The sequence below is a fragment of the Oryx dammah genome, unplaced genomic scaffold (assembly GCF_014754425.2).
Source record: "Oryx dammah isolate SB20612 unplaced genomic scaffold, SCBI_Odam_1.1 HiC_scaffold_10, whole genome shotgun sequence".
NCBI lineage: Eukaryota > Metazoa > Chordata > Mammalia > Artiodactyla > Bovidae > Oryx > Oryx dammah.
This window is the reverse complement of record NW_024070194.1, coordinates 36,358,431-36,374,728: the sequence shown is the minus strand read 5'-3', so window position 1 is coordinate 36,374,728 and position 16,298 is coordinate 36,358,431. Positions and strand designations below refer to the sequence as shown.

Sequence of the window (16,298 nt, the reverse complement as noted above, 5' to 3'; positions counted from 1 at the left end):
GGCATCATCTGCTGGTCATTCCAGAAGAAACCACTTAATATGGTTCAAAAAAGGGCTTTGAAGTGAATTTGGGGGACCATTGATAGGGTCATATTCAGGGTGAAAATGGTATTCTGTTTACAGGTAAATCTCATTCCGGTTTCACCTCCAGAAGTCACTTTTGATTTGGTGTTGCAGTAATGATTTTAACAGGAACACTTAAGTAAGTCCCTTCTGTGTGTTCACCTGATTACCATGCACAGCCCATTGTACCACATGAGGCAGATCTTCCAGGTCTATACCCACTAGGCTTGGGCACCACTGGAGAGAGGCACTCTGAGGAAACCCACTCTCAACCCACACCATCTTTGAACAGTGTGGGTTTCATCTTCCTTTGTCTCTGTCCCTTGGGTTTCTATAAATATTCACCTCATTGGCCTTTGGAATAATTCATTGGTTTAACCATTCCTAGCAACCCAAAGCGGAGAAGGCAATGGCACCCCACCCCAGTACTCTTGCCTGGAAAATCCCATGGGCGGAAGAGCCTGGTGGGCTGCAGTCCATGGGGTCGCACAGAGCTGGACACGACTGAAGTGACTTAGCAGCACCAGCAGCAACCCAAAGTTCTGGCAAGTGCTCTCATTTGTCTTCCACCCAACATTAGCCCTACTTTCCAAGGAAGCTACTCTGAAGAAGCTTCCTCATTCCCTGTAGGTCCAGGCTGTGGGTCATGAGGTTCAATGGGTTTCTCACCCACTTCCCAACCTGATCCTTCCCACAGAGGCTGCCTAGCAAAGGCCTCTTGGCTTCTGAAACTGGTCTTTAGGAGAAGGACAGTATGCATAACCAACAAGGCTTGTTTAAAGCGCCCTGTTATAGACTCACAGACTTAGAAACTTATGGTTGCTGGGGGGAAGGGATATTAGGGACTTTGGGAAGGTCATGTACACACTGCTATATTTAAAATAGATAAACAACAAAGGGCTATTGTATAGCACATGGAACTCTGCTCAAAGTTACAGAACATTGTTAATAACGTAACTAATAATTACGGGACATATGGTAATAACATAATACCCCAATATAAAATGTTTTTGGTGTTAAAAAATAAAATAAATAAAATTAAAAATTAAATAAATAAAACACCTTCTTATAAATATTGAAGGAAAAGCATTTTCCTTCTAACATTTTTTCTTTTCAATCTAAAAGTCACCTCTCCAAATATCAGTCTTAAAATAGCCCTAACCAGACTCCTTGAACAGATACAGCCACTTATCTATACAGCTGTGACATTTTGATATAGTAAGAAATATATATTTGATCTTCATCCCCAGTTCCTGGCACAGAGCTTCCAAAACCCTGTAACTTCCTGAGTGATAGGGGTGAGAGGAACATCTTTCATTATAATATTTGATTTGTCACCCGATTCTGGCATGGGTTTCAAAGAGCTTCCAGGTCAGTGAATTCACATTCAGGAAGAGTGATGTACCCCACACTCCACGGGAATGTGCTTCCACACTCTTGTGCTTGGAAACCTTCTAGACATGCCCTGTGTACCTCTTCATCTAGCTGTTCATTTATATCCTCCTTAATCAAACAGAAATAGTAAGTTTAAAATATTTTTAATAAATAATATAAATAAAAGTCACCTCTCAAGTCTTTCTGGACTTTACCAAGTTCTTCACATGGTGTTTATTGGTGTTTATTAGTAAAGAGTAATGAAAGAGTCCATCTGTCTCAAGGCAAAGAAGTACTTGGGAACCCCTGATTGGTCCTGCCAGGAGGGAAAGGCTCCCATATTTGGAAAGCAGCAGGAATGCACCTCCCCCTGCAGCTCCTACATAGCTAGGCAGGTCCAGGAGTATGTGCAGAAGGTGCACAAGAGGACAGTGTGCCCGTGGCTCCCGAGGTGCATCAGAGAGATCCTAAGGTATGTGGGGAGGAGAGTTTATGTGTGATAACCATTTCTGTGGCCAGGGCTGTTCATTTTTAATACCACTGCAAACCATGCAGTGATTTCTTGAATCTCACCTCCTGGGATGGGTCCCAAATCTGGGGACACTTGAGAGAAGATTCAAACATCACTGGGGTTCCTGTCTATGTTTTGGTGCTATAATAAAATGCTAGCTTAACGTTTGGCTGGTTAGGATTTTCTTTTGTTTTTAAGCCTTTGCCTCTGAAGACTAATTTATTTCTCAGGGTCTCTATGCTTTTATTTTTTAATTTGATGCATGCATAATTTATGCAATTATTCTTATTTAAAGCTTCTCCTACCAAGGGGTATGGATCTCTTGGATCTCTTTGGAGAAAGCTTGTCTGAGCTCACTGTGATTGGTGGGCAATGATGAATGGGATGCTGGAAGGCTAGGTGCTCAGGCTGCTGCCTGGCACACTCATGCCCACCCTGGGACAGTGACTAGGTGATGTCTGCATGTAAAGAGAGGTCAGCAGAGGCCTCTTTGCAGGAGTCCAGAGAAGTGTGGATGTACATGCAGTTAGGTTGCATTTTGCCTATTTTTCTGCATAAGAAGCTGTGTCACACTAGAGTTGAATATTTTGAACAAAGAAGTACTAATCATTTTAAGGAATACTGCAGGGAGGGTATATTAGGGCCTAAGCAAGATAAACTTTTCAACCTCCTTCAGCTCTGGCACTGGTGAACTCAGGAAATCTCCTAGAAGACGGTCTAAGCAGGCTCTGCTATTGTAACTCTCTGTGTATTCCTGATCCACATGGACAAAGGTCCAGGTGCTGAATGTCCAGAATATTTGACCTTAAGAGATGGAGTTCCACAATAGCTATTGTAGTTTCAGGAACCAGTTGTGACTAACTACCAGACTGGGGGCCTTAAGGAGGAGGGATATTTCCTGAGGTCATCAGCAGTCTTTCAGATGTCTTGGGGCCAGCCTGACTCTTGGTGCTTCCCCAAGCCCTCTTGTTCTTCCTCTTATTTCATTTCCTCTGAAATTCTTCACAGGCTCTGCTGTTCACTTAACTGAGAGGCCATCAGAGCTGCTATTCACTTAACCTCATGCCCAGTGACTCAAAAGCACCATCCCCTTCAGCAGCTCAAAAGGGTAATGGGACATGGCCCTTGGGTACCTGGGAAAAGCATCACAGAGCTGGATTCAAATCTGCCCCCCATTCTCTGCTGTTGTGTGGCCTCAGGAAAATTACTTAACTTCTGAAACCCAATACAATTATAAAGTGAGGATAATAACGTACCTACCCCATGTGAGAATTAAGTTAGGCAATGTCAGCAGCTGGCATGGTACGTGCAATAAGAAGCTGGTTGAGGGAGGAGGGTGGGACCCCACTCTCCCCAGGATGTGATTAGAAAAGATATCCATGAATAATCAAATTGCCTGTTGCAACTTCTGATCTGTCTGAGAAAACCAAGATCACCATCCTGAATGGTGTAATTCCAGGCCAGAGCAAGAAACTTGGTTTTGACTTAACCGTATGCAGACCAAGCCTGGGAAAACAGTTATGTTTCAGGAAAAATGTAAAAGGTGCAAGAATGACATTCCTCTCAAAGAGTTTCCTACACACAAGAGGGGACATGGGAGACTCAGAACTCCACTGAGGAAGTTAACTGCTTTTCTGTTGCAGATTCCGACACAATGAGGAAACATCTGGGTGGATGCTGGTTGGCCATTGTCTGTGTCCTGCTCTTTAGCCAACTCTCCTCAGTCAAGGCGAGAGGCATAAAGCACAGAATCAAGTGGAACCGGAAGGTCTTGCCAAGTACCTCCCAGGTCACGGAGGCCCGCACTGCGGAAATCCGCCCAGGGGCCTTCATCAAGCAAGGCCGAAAGCTGGATATCGACTTTGGAGTGGAGGGCAATAGGTACTATGAGGCCAACTATTGGCAGTTTCCTGACGGCATCCATTACAACGGCTGCTCCGAGGCCAATGTCACCAAGGAAAGTTTTGTCACCAGTTGCATTAATGCCACCCAGGTGGCAAATCAAGAGGAACTGTCCCGTGAGAAACAAGACAACGAGCTTTACCAGCGGGTCCTGTGGCAGCTGATCAAGGAGCTCTGCTCCATCAAGCACTGTGACTTCTGGTTGGAAAGGGGAGCAGGACTTCAGGTCACTCTGGACCAGCCCATGATGCTCTGCCTGCTGGTTTTCATTTGGTTTATTGTGAAATAAGCTTGCAGGCAGGTTGGCAGCCACAGAGATCAATAGGCAAGCAAACCATAAGCAAGTTATTCCAGTTCTCCTCTAACCCCAAACCCCACATGTTCTGAAGGTACCAAAGAACAGTGTGATTGATTCTTTAGCGCTTTAAATAGCACGCCCAAGTATTCACTCAGGTGTTTGATTATATTTGATAAATGTGTGGGTATCAATCCTCTCCAGGCTCTACCTAAAGTTGGCTTGTTCATCATTGCATTCTCAACTCTGGTGTAGCATCTGGCCCACCATATTATGCAATAAATGTGTGGTAAGCAGATAAAAGAATGTGCCAGGGACCATACCAAGCACTTCACAATGCTTCCTGACAACTCTCAGAGGTAGGTGTAATAAGTGTTATTCTCTTGGTATAGATGAGAAAATTGAGGCTCCAAGAAGTAAAATAGTAAAGTAGTTAGAAAGTACCAGCCATAATTCAACCCTGGCTTATCTAACCCAGATTCCTGCTCTGTACAGTTCTACTTTCGGAAATACGAAATGACTGATGCTGATGGCCACGTTTTTGATAACTTATTACATGGAAGTTAATCAGTTTAATTAAAGTAAGATATAATAAAGGAATTAAGCTAAAATATAAATAAAATCTAGACAAATGTCCATATTGCCTAGTAAGGAAGTATTACCAGCTTGATTCCTGGAGTAGTCTAGATCTATGGCACAAAGATGTTTTTTCACAAGAAGTATAAGTATTTGCTACTCGCATCTCTGAAGTAGTTAATGTATTTAAGAAACTATTTCTAAATGATAAATTTCCTTTCTAATGTTCCTCCAACCCTGTGTGCACGTTTTTAGGTATACATGCATACAAGCATCTTTAAATATATTCCCTTTATACAGATGGTCCATACAATTTCTGGTCATTCTTTTACTGCTACTTTGGTGAGGGGCCATCATTTCCATGAACCACTTACAGCTTCAAAAACACAATTCCTCAGTAGAAAGGTTAAAAATAAAATATATATTTAAGAAGATCAATTAATGAATTCATACATGCCATAATTAAGAATTATCATTAGTTAAACTATATTTATATTACAAAATATCAATACAGTTTAAATAAAAATAATGAATCTAATACTCTAAAAGATGCCCCCAGAGGCTCTCTGAGGATATGCTCAGAGTACCCAGCCCCCACCCTCAGGAGTTGTTGAACCATATTTGGTGATAAAAGTTGCTGAGTATTATCAATTGTCTGTATGGGTGAAAAAATGTGCATTGTCAGATTATTTTATCCAAAGTATTTTAAAATGTGAGTGTTGATAATGGTACCTCTTGTTCTGAACTTCCACTGCTAATCAGTGTTCTTCTCAAGGATACAGTTGAAAGCTTTTTACATAGAAAGCCAGTGTCTTTCCTTATTTCATTAATAGTTCCAGAAACCAGATTTAAGTGGGTGTGTAGCGAATTGGTATATAGTGATTCAAATGTCAAATTTATTATTGGAACTTTAAATTGATTCCATATTTATTTGAATAGCCTTGCTCATGTTTATGAATTATGAGATCCAGTCAAGGCTTTGTGAGTCTAGTTTTTCACTTTAACAAAGGTTGGTCAAGTGCCTACTATGTATAAGACATTGTGAAGGATTTCTGAATTATTCTTGATGGAGTCATTTTAAAAGTGAATAATTTCACCAACCATTGATTTCTTGTCTCTTCTAAGCATTCATTTTTAAAATATGTTTATTGTAAAAATGGCACTAAAATTACAACAGAAATCCAAAACCAAACATTGCCCACAGTTCCAGCATCTGATTGTCAGTGTTCTCATTTTGCCCTATAACCTCCTGGTCCTTACCATTTGCATATACAAATGTACATATTTGCAATAATAATTTAAGTGATCATATATATTCTAAATTTTTGCTCAACTTTGTTCTATGCTTTTTTCATTTTTCTATGATTTAGGGGTTCTTGCCTCCCGCTGCCTTCCCCAACCCACTCTCCTTCCTGCCTGAGATGTAGCCTCCATGCTTCATTGTGCTCAGATAATTTTTTGTTTGATCACTTTTTAAAAATGCTGTAATCTGGAGGGGTGGTATGGGGAGGGGGGAGGGAGGGGGGTTCAGGGTGGGAAACACATGTATACCTGTGGCAGATTCATGCTGATGTATGGCAGAACCAGTACAGTATTGAAGTAATTAACCTCCAATTAAAATAAATCAATTTATATTAAAAAAATACTGTAATCATACAACCCACATTTATTCTTCTGCAGTTTGTCTCACTGTGTTATCACCTTCACCCTAGTGCAACAGCCACCTAGTTAGTTAACTTGTCCTTTAGGATGTGGCATGATATTCTATAGGGTCTATGGACTAGACCCTGATTGATTTAATCATTTCCTTGTTGATGGACCTTCAGGTTGTCTTTGGTTTTTTGCCACTGCAAATAATAAACATCAATGTACAGACAACTTTGCAATCTGTTACTTTTATTTCTGTGGAGTAGATTTATACATGCAGCATTTCCAGAACAAAGCTACGTGCAATTTAAATTTTTCTAGAAATGACTAGATTATGTTCCTAAATAGCTGGAGCAGTTCTCATTCTACCCCCTGCAGTATACTGTGCTAACTTTAAAAGTCTCTATGTCATTTAAGTTACAGCAACTGCCTTTTCTCCAAATGGTGCTTGAGCATCTTTACTACTTTGCATACAACACACCTAAAGCTTTCCAACTAATTTATGAGTATAAAGACTATTTGAAAATTGTAAAACTGTTAGCAGTTTCCATCCTACACCTAGTCTGTGGCCCAAAACATCTGGAAAGCTGGAATGTGTGGGGGCTTCTGCTCAGAGAGTGGTTTGTTTGCACAACTCCACACTCCCTAACTGGCAGAAGAAGCACAGTGTGATGTTTGGTCTTAGCCTTTTTATTGATCTTCAGTAAAATAAGAAACAAAAATATCTGCATCCCAGCAAGAATGTTCTCCAGGTTGTAAAAATCAAAAGAAGCAGAAATCAAGCACACAGTGTAAATAGCCCATGCTTCTCCTTTCCTCTGAGCTGTCTGGGCAGATGATCAGCATCTTCCCGCAGCCCTCACACCCCACCTGGCTTAGGATATGACTGGCAATGTTGAGAAACCCCACCCTCTGGTCCTAATGAGGTTTGTCCCAGATAGTGGCCATGAGTTTGGCTTGAGTTGCCCCTACTCTCTACCTCAAGCTTTCTGATAAATGACTGACTTTGGGAAGTGTACCCCTGGCCTTAACTTTGCACTTTCAGTTTGGTCACACCTTTCAACTCTATCTTTTCCTCATGTGCTGTATATGGCTGGACAAGGATGCCCTAAGATATTAATACCCACATGTTGCTATGTGGCACACTCTGGAGTCTGCCAGCGCCTCAACTTGAAATGCTGACAGTGGGGTCCATGTGCCTATATGCAGGTAGTGATAACACATGGGCAGACTACATATGCCAGGCGAGTAGTCAAGAAAACTTACACAGATGTGGCACGATGGCTTTTTCATTTCCCCAACTGAAAGCTCAGGTGCTGCTCAGTTGAAGAGCAGGCCTCTGATAACCCTAGCTCAGGTCATTGGCTGCATGTCCACTTTTTCTGCCCGAAGGTCATGCAGTCAGGCACAGCAGAGGGCTTGTCCTTATCTTATCCTCACTGCCCATAGAAGTCCCTGTTTCAGTTGGGCACCCAGCCTCACAGGTAGAAGAGAAGGGAGCCAAACTCCTATGCTACTGGGAAAAACAGACAAAATGTAAATAAGATGATATATCTTTGACATCTCTTAGCCAATCTCATCAAAAACCTGCTCCAGAAAAACAGACTCAGCTCTTTCCCTTGGCAAATGGGAGCCTTCATCTGGACCCGCGAGAGGCCTCAGGCTGACCACCCCACTCCCAAAAGGATCTTCCTGGCAGCTGCATCCAGGCCAAAGCTGACCACCCAGAAAAAGGTTATCCTCCAATATCTAAATGTCCCTGAATCCCCAAGATGCTTCCATGTGAATTTCTTATCTTCATTCATCCACTCAACACCCACACATCCCTCCCTGATCTTCCCTTGGAATTTCCACATCTTTTTGTAGGAAAGCATTGCATTCTTAAACAATACAAATTGTTTTAACTCCAATAAGCTTGGCCTTAAATTGTACAGGGAAGTTGGCAGAAGGCCAGAAAGGAACTTGAGGAAGCTGGAAACAAATCAGGACCAGAGGACCTAACACAGCTGGTGTCCTTGAATAGATGGAGGTATGAGGGTGAAAGATTTGGGGCGGGGGCAGGGGAACTGCTGTTAGCTAAAAATTGTCACTTGCCATCTACCTCTACAAGGATTAACTCTCTAGCCACTGCAGTCGCTGATCTTCAACACACACTGAAAGGAGTTCAGAGGGGAGATCAGGAATGAGACACTCTACGCTCTGGGAGAAACTGGTGGAACAGGCCTTCAAATAGTTAGATATTTTCAGAAGATTTTATGAGCCCCAATTCTTCCATCTCCTCATATCTAGAAAAGTTCTAAAATAATTAACAGTGACATCTGCTCCTCATGACTAGCAGCAAACTTCTGCCAAGACATGTGCTTGACGGCATACATTCACCAGTTCACGTATATACCGACCTCCCCCACTATGTCTTTGGAGCAGTTCCTCAGAGCTCTCTGAGATGCTGTCTCCTAGGCTGTAGTCCTCATTTTGCCCTGCTGCTGCTGCTGCTAAGTTGCTTCAATCGTGTCCGACTCTGTGCGACCCCATAGATGGGAGCCCACCAGGCTCCCCCGTCCCTGGGATTCTCCAGGCAAGAACACTGGAGTGGGTTGCCATTTCCTTCTCCAATGCATGAAAGTGAAAAGTGAAAGTGAAGTCTCTCAGTCGTGTCCTACTCTTTGTGACCCCATGGACTGCAGCCTACCAGGCTCCTCCGTCCATGGGATTTTCCAGGCAAGAGTACTGGAGTAGGGTGCCATTGACTCACAACTTTCATGTTATACATTTTTTTTTTCAGTTGACACTATCCACAGGAAAAATTACTCACATAAGGCTCATCAGAGGTGACATCAGCATCCAACAAGGCTCTAGGCTCAATAAACAAGGTTCAACACCAAGGAAAGAGATGTTCAAGGACTAAGCAGAGGGAAGGGACCCAGGAAATGGTCCTGGTTAGGTAGGACCTGTAGTTGTGTTCTCCTTGAACACTTGAATTTCTCCTTGAATTCCAAATCCATAATTCAGGTTTCTAATTTTTTTAACTGGCTGTTTTGACTCAAGTTTATTTGCCACTCAAGAACAAAATGATAGAGCTTTATAACATCTGCAGTGCTGTGATTTATAAGAAATATATTATTAAAAGATAAACTGAAGTATGTTTAAAATTTTTAGTTTATTTGAGCAAAAATCAATTTGAATCAGGCAGTATCCAAGCTAGCAGATAGAAAGGAGCTCCAAAGACCTGTACAAAATGAAAGACTTTTACATTTTTTTATTTTTTAATATATAAAGTTTTTATACAGTGACTTGTTTAGTTGCTAGGTTGTGTCTGACTCTTTGCGACACTATGGACTGTAGCCTGTCAAGCTCCTCGGTCCGTAGGATTTCCCAGGCAAGAACACTGGAGTGGGTTGCCATTTCCTTCTCCATGGAAGACTTCTATAGACAGAAGGGGGGTGGAAAAAGGAAGTAACCAGCAAAGAATGGACTGTTTGTGGCAAGGCTGCCTTCCTTTAAGGGACAGCAGGAGCCTAACAGGCAGATTATATTACTAGTCCTTACTAGGTAATTCCTGGTGCTTCCCTGATAGCTCAGCTGGTAAAGAAACCACCTGCAATGCAGGAGACCCTGGTTCGATTCCTGGGTCAGGAAGATCCGCTGGAGAAGGGATAGGCTACCCACTCCAGTATTCTTGGACTTTCCTGGTGACTCAGCTGGTAAAGAATCCACCTGCAATGTGGGAGACCTGGGTTTGACCCCTGGGGTGGGAAGATCCCCTGGAGAAGGAAAAAGCTATCCACTCCAGTATTCTGGCCTGGAGAATGCCTTGGACTGTATAGTCCATGGGGTCGCAAAGAGTCAGACATGACTGAGCGACTTTCACTTCACTTCACCAAGTAATTCCAGATTGACTGGCTTAAGATTCCACTCTGGGGAGAGGTTGAAATTGTAATCAATTTAGGTATTAAATCTCAATTTAGTGACACGCGCTTAGTACATTTGGGGCCTGTTGCCTCTTTTGTATGAATATATTTGGTCACATTTTGGTCATTCAGATGACCAAATACATTTCTCATATATATTTGGTCTTCATCCATGGTTACTTGTTCACAGATCCCTAAAACATTGGAACTTCCTAAGTGACTAGAAAAATTTCCAATGGGATTAGAACAATTTTTTCATAACACTTGGTCCTTTCCCCTAGTTCCTAAAATCACTTGAAAGCCACAAAGGTGTCTTGATATTAATGACAAGTGCCTTTCTACAACTACTGGATTTATATTAATGTAGTGACTTTTGGAGAGCACCCAAGGATGGGGACTGGTTGCCAGGGGGAACAACCATGAATTAAGGTTTGGAGCTTTCAGTCCCAACCCCTAATTTCTGGGGAGAGGAGGGCGCTGGAGGTTGAATTAATGACCAAATGCCAGTAATTTAACCAACATTCCCTATGTAATGAATCCTCCATAAAAACCCCAAAGGGTGGGTTTGGAGCTTCCCAGTAGTGAGCATGTGGAGATGTAAAGACTGTGATGCACTTAGAGGGGCATGAACACTCCACACTCTTCCCCATCCCTTGTCCTACACATCTCTTCCGTCTGGCTGTTTTTGAGTCATATTGTTTTGTAATAAACTGTTAACTAGCAAGTAAAATGTTTTTCTGAGTTCTGTGAACCATTTTGTTATTTTTCAGTTGCTAAGACATGTCTAACTCTGCAACCCCATGGACTGCAGCACACCAGGTTTCCCTGTACCTCACTATCTCCTGGAGTTTGTTTGAATTCATGTCCATTGAGTCGGTGATGCTCTCTAACTATCTCATCCTCTTCTGCCCTCAGTCTTTCCCAGCATCAGGGTCTTTTCCAATGAGTTGGCTCTTCACATCATGTGGCCAAAGTATTGGAGCTTTAGCTTCAGCGTTAGTCCTTCCAATGAATATTCAGTGTTGATTTCTTTTAAGATTGACTTATTTGATCTCCTTGCTGTCCAAGAGACTCTCAGAGTTTTCTCCAGCACCACAATTCAAAAGCATCAATTCTTCAGCACTCAGCCTTTATGGTCCAACTCTCACATCCATACATGACTGCTGGAAAAGCCATAGCTTTGACTATACAGACCTTTGTTGGCAAAGTGATGTATTTGCTTTTTAATATCATGAGCCACTTAGGTAAATTAACTGAGTTCAAGGAGTAGGTCTTTGGAAACTCAGATCTATTGTTGATCATTCAGAAGCACAGATGACATTCTGGACTTGGAACTGGTATCTGAAATGGGGGTGGAGAGCAGGCAGTCTTATAGGATGAACCCTTAACCTGTGGGATCTGACACTATATCCAGGCAGATACCATCAAAATTCAGCCGAATTATGTCCAAAACACCCAGTTGGTGTTGGAGAACTGCTCAGATGTATGGGGTTATCCACCCCATGCCCCAGCACACACACATTGGAATTGGTTCCAGAACCCTTTTAGTATCTTGTAAAACTCATTTTATCTATCCTTCTTTGGGCCTAAACCAAACATCATCATCACCTCTGCTCCCCTGAAGAAAAATAAAATAGAGATGAGCAAGAGGCAAAGAGTCAGTGGGTTTCCCTCAGATTTTGGCCTACATAGCATAGCCAAAGTGGAGAGAGCACCCCCCCACTCACACTTAATGGGCTTTTCTGGGCTTATTGTCATAGAGCAGGTTCTAAAATGTCCCATCTGGAATTTGAAACTTAGTGTGGTCAGTGAACGCTCCATCTCAGCTAAGAGACTGGCCTGTGCAGATGGAAGTCTCCATAAGTCCAGCTGCCAGACTCTCTCTCAGGACAGGACCTGACCCTGTCCTTGGAGTTCCCACATCTATATTTCAAGGCCATTGGCCCTCTGCCTTAGCAAAGGGCTTTTGCTTAGAATTACAGATAATTTTCCTCTGAGCACTAGCTCAGCTCCTAAATTATATTCACCATTTTAGCCAATGTCCTTTCATGCCTTATCTTGGGCATGCCTTCCTTCAACAAACATATGTGTCGGTCTACTCTGTGCTGGAGCTATAACGGTGGGCAAGTAAGGCAACATCCCTGCTGTTGGGTCTTTACTTTCTGGTGGCACCAGCACATACACATATACCCAGAGATAAACTGCTGGGCCAGCTCTCGGGGAGTTGGGGGGAGCCCTGGTTTGTACCACTTACCAATAGTGACCTGGTGTTCTCTGCCCAGGTCTGAATTTATGAAGATGACTGAGTGACAACAGCAAGAAGTCAATGTCATGGATCACAATTTCCCTCGAAATGAGAGACACACCTTGCCAGCACCAGAGGGTCACAGAACAAACACCAGACTGGTTAGGAAGCAGAAGCAAGAGCAAAGGGAGAGCCCAAGTCAGGAACTTCGATTGGGGTTTCCTCAGGAAAGGCAAAGCAGGATACAATAAACAGCTTAGGACTGGCTAGCCTGAATAATTTCAGTGGACTTTGAGCTTATATTGTTGCTCTCTAGTTTTCTGGCTCCCAACTCTTTAAAGTAAGAATGCGCAGGTCTGATAGAGAGCAGGCTCCACTTCTCTCAGCTAAGCCTTTGCTACCTTTAAAAACTGGCTGGTCCTGAGAAGGCAGTCTTTCCCCAGCCGGAAAAGTATTTTTAGGATATCAAAACATCAAAATATGCAGAATTTTTCAAAAACATGACTAGTATACCTGGCTAGTCTCAAACTAGCAGCTGACTGTGGAAGGAGAAGAGATGTACATAGTCATTTGTGACTGGTTCCAGGACAACTAATTTAAATTTATAAACTTTACACATATTAATTCATTCCATAGGCAACTTTGCAGCCCTCTCAAGGCAGAGATGAAGTCATTTCAAGTTGAGGGCTGTAGATGATTGAAGATTGCCTTCTATATCTCTCTCCTCACATGCAGATGGAACCCCAGTGGTACATGGGCTTGGGAAGAGCCAGTCCAGAGCAGAAGAGAGATGGCACCTGGGCCCCCACTGGAGTTTAGGATCAGTTAGCAATAAATCTTTACTGACTCTCTATCACATGCCTGACCATCCCCAGGGCTCTGCAGATACCACAGTGAAAGAATTGCCACTGCTGCCTTCCAGGTCTCAGTCTGTTGAGGAAGTGGATAATGACTGAGCAGTATGGGAGAGTTCTGTCTACCCATGGGCACTAGCAAGAAAGGTTTCAAGAGAGGGCAAGTCTGAAAAGATGAATGGGTATACCTAGGTGAAGAAGATAGGGAAGTGCAGTATTATTGCAAAAAACAAAATCAAAACCAAAAAGGTACATTCAAGGAGTTGCAAAGTTGTTCAGCGCAATAGAGACGTGGAGGCATGTGGTGAAGAGTGACACCATAAGGCTAGAAAATGAGAAGGGCAAGACCGACAATGTTCCTTCATTCTTTTGCTCCTACAGGGCAGCACTTTCTTAAGCTTTACTGGGAATTTTGGTAAAATGCAGGCTCTGCTTCAGCAGGTTTGGGTGGGTGGGCTCAAAATTCTGCAGCTCTAGCAGACCTCAGTGATGCAACACCACTGGTCCATGGACTATGCTTTGAGAAGAGTGTAGGTAAGGGCAAGCAGTGAAGAGTATCAGGAATACTGTCTCAAGCTTGAATACTACCTCAGGCTTCAGTCATATTTAGAAATATGACTCTAGTTGCTGGGCAGGGAATGGGCTGCAGGCATCCAGAACTGCAAAAGGAAAAAAGTTAAGTCTGGCACATGGTGAGTCTGAGCTGTTCCATCTTGAACCTGCCTGTCCTCCCCTGTCTGATTCCCTTGTCCTCACCACCTGCCTTACATGTTTCTCCTCCCAGGGGAAATGCTGGAACCCCCCAGAAATATTCTCACTGTAGTACATCTTCTCGTGTATCTGGATGCCAGTCTAAACAAGATTCAGGCAAATTTATGCCTTCTGTCACTCAGTCTTATTATACCACAGAGTCATTTCATTTAGGGGTAGAACTTATTTCACTAGTTTTAAAAGTAGCTGTCCCCAGAGGGTTGTCATTTATTCTTTCTAATTCATCTTTATTGAATTCCATGGAGGAAACCTGTGCTATCATAAGATTCCCCAAAATTTTAGGATATATTGCTTTGAAATGTTTACAGTCACAGTGATGGGGAAATATCATAGGCTCAAAGGGGCTAGGGAGGCTGCTATGGAGGCTTAAAGTAGAGTGGATTAGCTGCTCCTGGGGAGATTAGAGATGAGATTTAGGTACAGGTCATTAGAAAGTAAGACAATGGAGCACAGAAGGGTGCTCCTATTAAGAAATAGCATGCCCAATGACTTAAAAGGATAGAAAGTGGTGAAAAGGGCACCACAGACAGCTTGGTATAACTCTAAAATGGACTATGACTAGGGGAGTGGCTAGAAATGAAAGAAGATGATCACTAGAAAACAGGACATAACAATCTTATATGCAAACCAAAAGGAGAGCAGCTAGCTGCCAGACAACTGGACTCCACCCACTGGCCAATCTGTTAGGAAACATTTACTGAGCTACTCCTGTGTGCTTGGCCTTGGGGCTACAGTGATAGAGACCACAGTTAGTTTAGAATAGGTCAATATTGGAGACAGACTTAAACAAGGAATATGGCTAATCAAGTTCACATGAGTAAATGGGAACTGGGTATTAAAATTGAGGGTTAATATTTGTGCTGAGATCTGAAGGATTTTTTAAAATATATATATATATATAGCAATGATACTATTTTTTTCAGTTTTGTTTTTTTTTTTTTTTTTTTTTTTTTTACTTTACAAATTTTTATCCATTTATTTGGCTATGTCAGGTCTTCACTGTGGCACACAGGATTTTTTTAGTTGTGGCACTCAAACTCTTAGCTGTAGCATGAGGAATCTAGTTCCCTGACCAGGGATCAAACTTGTGCCCCCCTGGCAATAGGAGTGCAGAGTCCTAGTCACTGGACCACCAGGGAAGTTCTGAGACCTAAGATTAAGTGGGAGTACGTGCGTGCTAAGTTGCTTCAGTTGTGTCTGATTCTTTGTGACCCTATGAACTGCAGCCTGCCAGGCTTCTCTGCCCATGGAGTTCACCAGGCAAGAATACTAGAGTGGACTGACATGCCCTCCTCCAGGGGACCTTCCTGACCCAGAGATTGAACCCACCTCTCTTACATCTCCTGCATTGGCATGTGGGTTCTTTACCACTAGCACCACCTGGGAGGCACATCAAAAACCATTCCTAGCTTTCTTACCCTGCTGCTGAGAGTGAAAAATTGTTCAATCACTCTGATAAACTGTTGGGCGGCTTCTAATAGTTCAACATATTGACCCAGCAATTCCACGCCTAGGTATATATATACAAGAGAAATGAAAACATATGTCCTCAAAAAAAACTTGCATATTTCAAATGTCGATAGCAGCTCTCTTCAGAATAGCCCATAGCCCAAACCTGGAGGAAATTCAAATGTCCATCAACAAGTGAGTGGACAATCACATAAAAACTAGGGCAAATGTCTGAGGGGGAAGATACTCTTGTTTAACAAAAGAATATACATCTATTTAAGCACTGAAAAATATGAGTAGCTTCAACTTCTAATTATGGAGATCCTTCCGGAAAGAGGTGATTTATCACCTCATCTTGAGTGAATGTTAAAGGTAATGAAGATACAGCTATTAGTTCCAGAGTCTACTGTCTCATTTGGCCCAAATTTGCAAGGCCCAAGTGCTTGGAGGTGGGGAATGAGATGTGCAATAGACTGAATGTGTGTGTCTCCCCAAACTTCATATGTCAAAATCCTACCCTCCCTAATGTGATAATATTAGGAAGTGGAGCCTTTGAGAGATGAATGGGTTATAAAGGCTGCACCCTAACAAAAGAGTGAGTGAGTGAGTAAGTGAAAGTCGCTCAGTCATGTCCAACTCTTGCAACCCCATGGACTTATACAGTCCATGGAATTCTCCAGGCCAGAATACTGGAGTGGGTAGC

General features: G+C 42.6%; 1 protein-coding gene across 1 annotated transcript; it reads left to right on the top strand.

The window, feature by feature from the left end:
• The first annotated feature begins 1,846 nt into the window (after positions 1-1,846).
• Positions 1,847-6,193, top strand: PRND (prion like protein doppel). The gene is made up of 2 exons (XM_040247926.1): positions 1,847-1,909; positions 3,592-6,193. The coding sequence occupies exon 2, from the start codon at positions 3,603-3,605 to the stop codon at positions 4,137-4,139; it is 537 nt and encodes a 178-aa protein (XP_040103860.1). The 5' UTR covers positions 1,847-1,909; positions 3,592-3,602; the 3' UTR covers positions 4,140-6,193.
• The last annotated feature ends 10,105 nt before the right edge of the window (positions 6,194-16,298 follow it).

What these genes read in the sequence shown, in the direction of transcription:
- PRND (XM_040247926.1), top strand. Translation starts at nt 3,603, where the DNA reads ATGAGGAAACATCTGGGTGGATGCTGGTTGGCCATTGTCTGTGTCCTG.